This window comes from Theobroma cacao, chromosome 3 (genome assembly GCF_000208745.1).
Source record: "Theobroma cacao cultivar B97-61/B2 chromosome 3, Criollo_cocoa_genome_V2, whole genome shotgun sequence".
In the NCBI taxonomy this organism is placed as follows: Eukaryota; Viridiplantae; Streptophyta; class Magnoliopsida; order Malvales; family Malvaceae; genus Theobroma; species Theobroma cacao.
Window position 1 is genome coordinate 307,310 of NC_030852.1, and position 10,903 is coordinate 318,212.

The window sequence follows — 10,903 nt, forward strand, 5'->3', positions numbered from 1 at the left end:
AATTAAGTTGATATCATGGGTCCCCTGCCTATTAGCCAACTAACAATTAATAATAAACAATCTTAATCATAAACTAAAAAAGAACGAAAGAAGAAGAAGAAGAAGAAGAAGAAGAATTCTTCTTGATCAAGAGTTAGTTACTACTTAGGAGTATGCAAGCAATCTTCTTTCACATGAGCCATTAATTGCAACAACACTAATTTCATGATTATATTTCAAGTAATTAAGGTTAAATCCTTTGTTTCTTATATATATATATATATATATTATATAATTAGAGATGGAGATTTGAATTTTATTCTTTATACGGATGAGCCAAATGCTCAAATATTTATTTTTTATATATACTTTTTCTTATGTATATGTATATGTACTAAAGGGAAAATTAAAGATGGAAAAGATAAGATTTTACCTTGATTATTTGGAATGATGCAAGTCAATATATATAGCTAGAAATATTAATGGAACATTTTGAATATAATTTTTTGATTATTAAATTTGTTATTAACCCTATTCAAATTATAATCAAGTTATTTTCATTCAATTAGATACCTACGGAAGTGATTTTTGATAAATTAAATGAAGGCCTTTCTGTACTGTTAATGCTTATGAAAGACATTTGATGATTGTTTATAATTCCAATCTCAACCATTAATGACCAGTCAACCTTGTAGTACTCTGACCCAAAATTAAAGAATAAAAGAAAAAGAATCCAAACTCTAGAAGCCCAAACAAAGACAAGGCCAATTATGTAATTACGTCCCACAGGCAGTGACCCAGCCTAATCTTTCCGAGGGCAAGAAAAAGGTAGAGGCTTGCTAGAATATCTCTGCTTCAGCTTTCAGCTTCCCCAGCTCTGCTCCTGCTCTCATTCTCTACCCAATTCCTCCAATCAAAGAATTACCCAAATTTTAGCTTTCTTCTTGTCATTATGGGAGGAAATGGAAAGCACAGGTGGAAAATTTCATTTTACCATCGTCACAATTCTTCTTCATCTCCCAAGCATTCCGAGACCCAAACCCCACCCGAATTCCTCTGCCCAATATCTGGGTCTTTGATGTTCGACCCCGTTGTAGTCCCCTCCGGTCAATCCTTCGATCGAATCTCCATCCAAGTCTGCCGCGACCTCGGCTTCACCCCGACTCTCCCCGACGGCTCAATCCCGGACTTCTCCACCACCATCCCCAACCTCGCCATCAAAACCACCATCCTCACCTGGTGCCGCGACCACCACACCCAAGACCCCACCCCCCTCGATTACACCTCCGTCGAGAAAATCGTCCGTTCCAAGATTCAACACCAAAGTCCTTCCACGCTTACGTCGGCTCCCGATATTCGGATCTCGGAGCGGGAACTTTTGAAAGCCGTTGCTGAAAACCCGCCTGTTTTGTTCTCCCACGCGGCCACCGAGATAGGACCACGCGTCAACAACAACTTATACTGCTCCACCTCGTCATCTTCTGATGAATCCGTTATTATTACCGCCAATAGTCCCCACACGCCGTTACCACTTGCCACCCGCCCCGCGTGTTTCTCAACTTCCGGCTCATCATCTTCGTCCATTGAAATCACCGAATCTGAGATAAACCCTAATTTCCAGTCTTCTTCTTCTTCTTCTTCTTCACCTGAAGAACAAGAGCTGTTTTTACAGCTTAAAAGTTCCGATATTTACGAGCAAGAAACAGGTTTGATTTCGTTAAGGAAAATCACGAGGACTAAAGAAGAAGCTAGGGTGTCTCTTTGCTCTCCTCGGCTACTATCGACCCTCCGATCTCTAATCATTTCCAGATACAACGTTGTTCAAACCAACGCCATCGCTTCGCTTGTTAATCTTTCCTTGGAGAAGTCGAACAAGGTCTTGATCTTAAGGTCAGGATTTGTTCCGCTTTTGATTGATGTGTTAAAGGCGGGATCTAGTGAGGCGCAAGAGCATGCTGCCGGTGCGCTTTTTAGCTTAGCTTTGGAAGATGAAAATAAGATGGCGATTGGAGTTTTAGGCGCGTTGCAGCCGTTGCTTCACGCGTTGAGATCAGACTCCGAGCGTACTCGGCACGATTCCGCACTCGCTCTTTACCATCTTTCTTTGATTCAGTCAAACCGAGTTAAATTAGTGAAACTCGGCGCAGTTTCGACTCTGTTGTCGATGGTGAAATCGGGGGATTCGGCGAGTCGGGTGCTACTGATACTCTGTAATATAGCTGCGAGCACGGAGGGGAAGTCAGCGATGCTGGACGCCAATGCGGTGGCGATATTGGTGGGGATGTTGAGGGAAAGCGAGTTGGTCCCCGAGGCGACTCGGGAGAACTGCGTTGCGGCGTTGTTTGCATTGAGTCATGGCAGCATGAGGTTCAAGGGATTAGCAAAAGAAGCGAGAGCCATGGAGGTCTTAAGGGAAGTCGAGGAGAGAGGGAGCCAAAGAGCCAAAGAGAAAGCGATAAGGATTTTGCAGATGATGAGAGGAAGAGAGGAAGAGGAAGATGAGGAGATTGATTGGGAAGGTGCTTTGGACGCGGGTGGGCTCAGTCGCTCTCGGTACCGAGCTGGTAGAGATGTTTTCGGTGCAAATTCTACCAACTTTTAGTAGTTTTTGTGGGTTATGTGAATGTAATTATTGGTTTTTATTTTGGAGGGAAGTTCATTTCCTTCTTGTGAGAATAGGGTTTTGTTCATGACTTGGGATGTGAATTTGTACATTCAAATCTCTGGGGTTTTGGGGTTTTAGCTTCTTTAGGTTACGATTGAATTTTTGTATTAAAAATTGTTGATGCAACATGTTAGTGAGAATCCTTTTGTTGTAAAGGCAAGTCCTGAGTGAATCTGAACAACACATTTTTATGTAGTTTGTTCTTCCTCTGGAGCAATAAATATTAGCTGCAAACATGGTTGCCAATTTGGTTTGTTGGGTTGGAAGTGGGGACTGTCATGTTTTTTCATGACAATTATTTGCTAGCATGTGCTGAATGGGGTGGGGACTATACACCACCATTAAAGAAACTTGTCAGATCAGTATGTGTTGCAAGTGTAACACACACATTGTCTCTGAAGAATGTGAAGAAACATACATACAGAACGGGAAATTGTGTATACCATATTTTCCATCCATTGAAGAGGATTTATGCATTGTATTTGTGGGGGCAAAATGCAAACTGTGTTCTGGAATTGGTAGCTGCCCTCAAGCATCCAACCGGTTTTTATGCACACTCAAAGCATAAAAACCAAACATCGTAAGTATGATGTTGTTGCATACAGGGTGGTTTGCGTGATGCTTGGTTCATCCCATAGAAACAGAGGGTATCACCAGCAGTCTATAGTACCTGTTGGCTCTGTTTCTTAGTCTTACAGCCTTGTGAACTAGTATGCCAACTGCCCAAAACCAGCTTGTTAGGTTCCGGGAACCGGCGAGCAAGTAGTTTGTGTGAGGGGAGGGAAGGAAATCCACGTTGACTTGTATTAGTATTAGTCCTCTTTAGATTTAGCAGTTGTATAGAATAGTAACTGACAAAACATCCGTTTCAATGAAAGAAATGCAAGCCATAATGGCACCGTCATGTCGACAACTCACTGTTCAATACTTTCTAATGTCGTGTTTGGTTTAATTCATACCTATTGTTTTCACACCAAAAAAAAAAAAAGAATGAATGAAAGAAAAGAAAACCCAAAAATGATATGCGTTGGATCTGATAAGATTTCGGGTTTGGCCGTTTGGGGTTCAATATCTGGCTAACCCCAAGGGAAAAACAAGCAGAGGCAAAGATGGCATGGCATGGCATTCCTTCCCAAGAGAAACAAACACGATCTTGGTCACACCATGATTTAGCATAAAGGTGGCAATGATTTTCCGGTCGCTTTTCGTTTGCTGTTATTGTTTTAAACTTTTCTCTTTACTCTTTTTTACCTTTCTTTATCAGTAAGTAATTGATTGCAATTGCAATACATACGAGGGTATCCAAAGCCCATAACTTTTAATTTAGTCTCGTATTGAATTACATATGTAATTTTTATTATTAAACAGCCCATTGCTATTTTACGTGGACTCTTTGCTTTTCTCCCTTTTTTTTTTTTACCCAATATTCATGAAGAAAATCAGCAAACTGGCGCGAAGGCAAGATGAAAATGCAGAAAAGCCGCAAAAGGAAGCAGCTTGGGATCGATGGCCACTCCAAAACACCCAAAATAACGACCGAGGAGCCATACCCATCTCACCATAGACCCACCCCTGACGAATGCAGATCCGTAAGAGACGAGCTCTTGGCTCTCCATGGTTTCCCTGCAGAGTTCCTCAAGTACCGCCATCAGAGGCTCATCAAAACCGAGCCCACCATCGACGCCAAATCAGAGCCTTTGGATAACAATTATGATGATGGGGAAGAGAGTGTGTTGGATGGTCTGGTGAAAACTGTGCTCTCTCAGAATACTACTGAGCTCAATTCCCAAAAGGCTTTTGCTTCTCTAAAGTCTGCTTTTCCCACCTGGGAAGATGTAAGCTTTCTGGGCTTTCTTTCGTTTTCTTGTCAGTTCTTTCTATTTTCTCCTCGTTTTGCCTTGATGGATATTGCTATTTGTTGATTAGATTGGTTATTTTTGTTTTCAATTTTTGGCTTCATTGGTTATCAGTTAATAACAAGAATTTCCTTTTCCTTTTTTCTTTAATGTTACCTCTTATATATTTGGCTAATGAAGAATTGGTGATTTACCTATGGAACATTTTACAGGTTTTTTATTGCCTTTATGGTATTGTGTTGTTTTAACTTAAAATGCTTCAAAGTTATGTGGGATTGAGGAGTGTTTAGTCTTGAGGGGTGAATTTGAATATTTTTTAATTGTTTAAGTTACTTTTGATTGTTTCAATTTGGAGTCACATTTTCATGAGTTGATATGGGTTATGTGTTGTTAACTTTTGTTTTTATTCAGGTACTTGCTGCTGAGTCAAAAAATCTAGAAAATGCAATAAGATGCGGAGGTCTAGCACCAAGGAAGGCCTCTTGTATTAAGAATGTGTTGAGGTGTCTGCATGAAAGAAAGGGCAAACTATGCTTTGAGTATTTACGAGATTTGTCAATTGATGAAATCAAGGCTGAGCTCTCCAATTTTAAAGGGGTTGGCCCTAAGACGGTAAGTTTCCATAGATGGACTTTCAGCAGGAAGGTTTAAGTATTTTGAATCCAGTACTTTTCTTTGAAGGAAGAAAATATAGCACTGCTTACTCCTTTTGAGCATTGAAGGAAATTGGAGAATACTTGCGCTTGGGGTTGTCTTACCTTCATATGAATGTCTTGTGTATACAAATAATTAAATTTATTGCTTTCTCTTCTATGGCAAGTTTGCTCTTGTTGCTGATCTTTTTCAAAGGTCACATTGGTTGTCATGGCATACTTGTCCTGCGAACATTAAATCAGTCTATTTTTCTTTTCGTGCAGCAAGCAAACAAGTATAATGTATTTGTTTGCGTCACCAATCACCTACATCTAGCCTTGATGGCAAATTTAATCTATTCTTGCACATGTGTGTATCTGAGTCAAATTTCCACAAAATATGGTATCATTCTTTTTTAAAATAATCATTTTATTGCTATTTTACTTAAGTTTATACGCTCATGTCCATGCTATTGATATGAAATTAGCAGTGAAATAAATGAAAGGTTAATCCAATAAGAAATCAACACTGGTGTGCTTGTTATTTGTGAATTAGATTGAGAATTGGATCATTATGTAGAATGGTAGCACATATGTTACTTAATCAGAAATTTATACATTTTGTACCTTGTATCAAGCTGACTAGGTTTAGGTAGTAAGTTAAAGATACGTAACTCGGGTTTCTTATTTAGACGTAGTCATTTAGCTGTTTAAACCTTCTTAATTGAATGGCCAAAAAATAGAACTCTTTTGGTTTGTCATCCTGTTGTTGAAGTTATGATTCAGCTTCGTTGATTGTTGTTGTGAATTACTTAATAATCTCAGCATTCAGATCCCCAGTTTAATCATATAAAACTCAATACTTGGGACATGGCAGGTGGCTTGTGTTTTGATGTTCAATCTTCAGCAAGATGATTTCCCAGTGGACACACATGTGAGTAGCAGATTGCTCCAGTTGCTTTCGCTGTATGAAACTTATTAGCTCTCAAATATCTATGCAGGTGTTTGAGATTGCAAGGGCCATTGGTTGGGTCCCAGCTACAGCGGACAGGAATAAGACATACCTTCATCTGAACCGAAGGATCCCAAATAAACTTAAGTTTGATCTGAACTGCCTTCTGTATACGCATGGTAAGCTTTGCCGCAAATGCACAATGAAAGGTAGTAGCCAGCAAAAATCGGCACGCAATGATGATTCATGTCCACTATGTACTTACTGCAAGAACTCTAGCGTGAACAAAATCCAGTAATCTTTGTGCTCCAATTCAATCCTTATTTAACGTCACTTTGTTTCTCTTTTGTGCTCTTTCTTAATTATTTGGTTTTGAGAATTTGGACCACAGGATTAGAAAGAAAATTTCATGAACAAGTTGCACATATTGACAGCAAATAAGATGAGTACTAACAATCACTATAAAGGAGACATGATTTGGCCATCAGGACAAATGCAGTGCCTTAGTGCATATGAGTTCTTTCCAAAGCAACAAATGAAATTTGTAGTACTTTGTGAAGGAAAAGAAGAGTGGGATGCGAACACAATCCAATAGTTTATACTTGTCCCAGAGGGTTGAAAGTGTATTCCCTAATAATCAGATTCCGAACTTTAGTTTACCTATAAAGTATGAGTCGCAAATGACAACATTGCTATAAAGTTTCCTTATTTGTATAGAATTTGGTGTTTGCACGATTTAAAAAGATATGACCAGATCTTCTTTGTTATCCTTTCTTGGTAGATATGCTTACATCATTATCCACTTTATTATTCCTTTTGTTTCTTAAGCAAACTACTGTTGTATATTCAGTTGCTGGAAGAGTTGTTATAAAATGGTTCGATTAGGAGCCGAAGTCACAGTAGTACAGGGGTCACAATTTGCAGATACTAACCATGTGCATGGAGAAGCACATAGATATTTTTGGGATATAACTGGTTTGGAAGTTAGTGCTGTCCTAGCTAGCATCCTCACCCTCTTTTTGACTTTTCGCATTACTTTAGATCATTATCAAATATGAATTTTAATATGCTCAAGTTGTTATGCAATTGCATGTTAAAGTATTACCATTCATCAAGACTTTTTATATAAAATAGAAGAGTGGCATCAAAATGGACTGCTATGATGAATACCTGAAGGAATATATGTATTAAAACTTTTTATTCTGTGTTTAAATCTGATTTTTTTTTCTTTTTCCTTCCTTATTTTCCATGGCTTTGTTTGATGCCTTTTCACTGTTCATATTTGGAAGCTTACATCACCTAATCCAAATCAGATTTCTATAAATTGGAGAGAAGCATTCTAGGATGTCCTAGACTTTCTATATAATAGAATAAGATATACACATTGCTGCTTCCAGCCTTTTCTTGCTTGTGAGTGTTATATTTGATGGTTTCACTGCAAAATTCAGATGGGCAAGGAACAGTTGAGGTTATTTGGGTTTGAGCTGAGTTTTCATGAAGGTGATGAAAATTGGCCAGGGAGATCTGAAGAAGTGAAAGATTCAGGAAAGTCATTAGAGAACATTTTGTCTAAGGCGGGGAAAACTGTTAAAGAGAAAAGCGTGACTAGGAAACTAGAGAAGAGAAAGTATGAATGTCAGTTTTGCCTCAAGAAGTTTACAAACTCACAGGCTCTTGGGGGACACCAAAATGCCCATAAGTCTGAGAGGCTAAAGAAGAGAAGAATGCAGCTTCAGCCAAAGAGCACAAACTTGAGCTTTGTGGATGAACCTCCCCACGATTACAGCGGTGTCACGCAGCATTGTTCTCTTCCATCTTCCAATTCCCGGCCTCCTTGTGTACCCGAGTACACACTGTTCAAGGAGTTTCTAATTAACTTCAAGACTACTCTTGATCAGAATCAAAATTTATACTGCAGCCTGGCTGACTTCTGTCATTCTATTCCTTTGCCTTCTCATCATGACCATTTTGAGGAAGGCACTTGCGGCAGGCACATTGTCATCAAGCCGTCTCCATCTTATATTTCAAAGGATTGTGAGAGTCTGTATACTCGGTTAGGACTTGCTCCACCAGCTATCCACAGCTCCTCCAGAAATGGGAACATGGTAGAGTTGGGAAAATGTAAAGAAGGCTAATTTTCTGTAGTACTATTGAGTTCACCAATTCTCCGGTCTGGAGTCTGGAGTATGGAGTATGAAGGGAATATATATAATAAAATCGTCCATGATCTTGTAAATCTTTCTAGAAATCTCTAACTAGTTTTTCGATTGCTTTCTTTCTATTTTTTTGCTTGCCATGTATGCTACTCATCCTTTCAGAAAGCGGACACATTTTCTGAGTGGATTGTTATTGTTTTCAAACAAGTGATGAATTGTCTGCAAGTTCCTTTTCTTCTATTTTATTCAAAAAAATATTGAGAAATTATGCTGTTTGCCAGGGTGCAAGAGAGCACACCCTTTGCTTACATCTGATGTGTCTGATACAAGGTTGAGCATGGTAGTCTATTTCCTTTGCTGATGTGTGTTGAACAGTATTCAGATAAGCTCAACTTCAAACTTTAGGATGTCCATAATTTTGCTTAAAGCCTCTTTCACAGCTGTTGGCTTGGCTTTATATACTTTTTTTAAGTTATAAGATGGATTTTGAGCAACCCAAAAATATTGCACCAATTCCGTGCAGAAAAAGGATACTTGATTTTGAGAAGCAAATAATTCAATGCTGTTCACTCTGTTTTGGAATGATTGAAAGAGGAAAAACTTTTGAGTCCGTAAATAATTGTTGCTTGAGGAACCCCCCCAACAATCAAGAGATGTATGAATTAAGCAGAACAATCCCTACTATAAAAACTACAAATTCTTGCACATCTTGATCTTTTTGTAGTCATACAAGTCATCATCCCTATCAATAGTTAATTTGCAACAACATTGAAAAGTCATCCATCCTCACATATATAAATCATTTCATAAAAAGGGAAAATAATAATAAAAATACAATACAATCTCTTCCTTTTATGCTCACATCCATGGCCATCACCAAAAAACGAAAGCTGAAATAAAAAAATCTATGTCTGAATAGAGTTAAAGGCATCACATTTGCGCCTCACCTCTCCTTTCCTCCCAGTCTTAATCCCATACCTGCTGAGCTTCTCCATTGCTCGAGCGAAATCATTGAAAAATGCAGTCTGGTTTGTAGCATACAATTGCGCAAAAGGCCTCGTCCTGGGGTCTTTCAGTAGCGCATTATCTGATTCCAACAGCCCCAGCCCCCTCAGTAAGTTCTGGTAATACATGTTATCAAACTTTGAGGGAGTCATGGCGTCATTGAAAGCTGACATTGCAGTATCCTTGGTATAATTTTCACACACTTTCTTTAGAGCCGCAGCATACTTTGGATGATAACCAGGGTCAGTTGGGGTATTTTTTTTGTAGTTGTAAAGCCTGTATGCAAACTCTTTGCAGTGAGAGAACCCAATGGTGTGCGCACCATTAAGGGCAACCATCTCTTGAACTGTGAATTTCTTGGATTCAAACATCCTGATGATTTCATCCATGGTCGTGTTAGCTCTCGGGAGGTTGCCTTCGACGCTGGAGATCGTAGACAGCAGGCTGTCTTTGCGGCCAAGCCTAACGGCGTAGAAGGGTCCACCAACCATGTTGATGACGTTGCGTGTAGCAAGGGCGAGGATGTCAGCGCATGAGACAATGCCAGGGCAAGAGAGCTCGATAGCAGTCTTTGCACGGACGATGACATCAAAAGCATCCCCTGGAAGAGACAGGTTGATGTCTGCGTCACGTTCGGCCTTGTTGAAGGAATTGGAGGAGATAAGGACTGAAGCGTCACAGCCTCCTACCATGCAGTCGTGGAAGAAGAGACGGAGGGTGGCTGCGGCCGTGGTGGGGTTGCTGATCTGCTTGTTGGTGACTGTTTCTCGAATGATGCTTTCCAAGTTAGGGCATGAGTTTTTGTAATAGTCAGTGGAGAGCTTGGATTCTGAGAAAGGGATGGAGAGGAGGAGGAAGAGGGGAATGAGGAAGAGAAAGGAAGGAAAAGCCATGGTGAGGAGGGAGACAAAGGCCTTTCCTGCTTTCCTGTTCCTGAGGGGGTTTTTCCCCTATGGAAAGGAAGAAAGACAGAGAAAAAGAAAGGAAGCAAGAGGATGAAAAGGCAAAATGGGAGAGGGAAAAAATGTGGGGGACTCTCATGGATGGGAGGGGTTTTAGGAGAAGCAAGTTTCTGTTTTTTCTGTTATTGAGTAGGGCTTTATTTGTCATGAATTTTTTTTGTTCGCTGTCCCCAGTGTTTGCATTGCTTTTGCATGTTAACTCTTGGCTGATTGGCGTAGCTGTTTGAGCGTGGAGTGCGCAGAACCGGCAGTTCTCCATGGCTAATTTGGCCTTGAATCTTGATCTGTTTCTTAGGATGAAAAACACACACAGGCACAACTGCGTTGACCACACCCACACCCAGACCCAGAGTCCCTAAATCGACCAAACAAAAAAGATGTGATCATGTGCAGTCAGTCCATCAACAAGATTAATGACGAGAAAAATCATAAAACATATGTAAGCTCCCATGGGATATGAATGTAGTGGAACAAAGGTGCACTACCTTTTTTGATTCCACGGGGTATCGAAAATCATTCCAGCAGCGTATTAATGCTTGAATTTGACTCCTCTGGTCACTCCTGAATATTCACCAGATTAAATCGAAATAACTCAAGTAGAAAAACACCCACATATGCTCAACTATTGTTTACTGCATGGCTGGTAGGTTTACCTTTGTTAAAATCATTAAAATGGGCTGGAACATTTGACCAACA

General features: G+C 39.8%; 4 protein-coding genes across 5 annotated transcripts; 3 read left to right on the forward strand and 1 right to left on the reverse strand.

The window, feature by feature from the left end:
- LOC18603836 (U-box domain-containing protein 38) lies at positions 632-2,890 on the forward strand. Its single transcript, XM_007036044.2, has one exon. The coding sequence runs from the start codon at positions 932-934 to the stop codon at positions 2,579-2,581; it is 1,650 nt and encodes a 549-aa protein (XP_007036106.2). The 5' UTR covers positions 632-931; the 3' UTR covers positions 2,582-2,890.
- On the forward strand, positions 3,610-6,851 carry LOC18603837 (putative DNA glycosylase At3g47830). Of its 2 annotated transcripts, XM_018117861.1 has the most exons (5): positions 3,610-3,824; positions 4,080-4,479; positions 4,912-5,112; positions 6,010-6,066; positions 6,134-6,851. In XM_018117861.1, exons 2-5 carry the CDS (start codon positions 4,108-4,110, stop codon positions 6,380-6,382), a joined length of 879 nt encoding a protein of 292 aa, XP_017973350.1. In that variant the 5' UTR covers positions 3,610-3,824; positions 4,080-4,107; the 3' UTR covers positions 6,383-6,851. The 2 variants fall into 2 exon arrangements, with proteins under 2 accessions (XP_017973350.1, XP_007036109.2); XM_007036047.2 differs by lacking the exon at positions 3,610-3,824 and having other exon boundaries at positions 3,831-4,479.
- Positions 6,178-8,475, forward strand: LOC108661396. The gene is made up of 2 exons (XM_018117862.1): positions 6,178-6,263; positions 7,533-8,475. Exons 1-2 carry the CDS (start codon positions 6,261-6,263, stop codon positions 8,217-8,219), a joined length of 690 nt encoding a protein of 229 aa, XP_017973351.1. The 5' UTR covers positions 6,178-6,260; the 3' UTR covers positions 8,220-8,475.
- Positions 8,997-10,346, reverse strand: LOC18603838 (peroxidase 31). Its single transcript, XM_007036049.2, has one exon. The coding sequence runs from the start codon at positions 10,136-10,138 to the stop codon at positions 9,146-9,148; it is 993 nt and encodes a 330-aa protein (XP_007036111.2). The 5' UTR covers positions 10,139-10,346; the 3' UTR covers positions 8,997-9,145.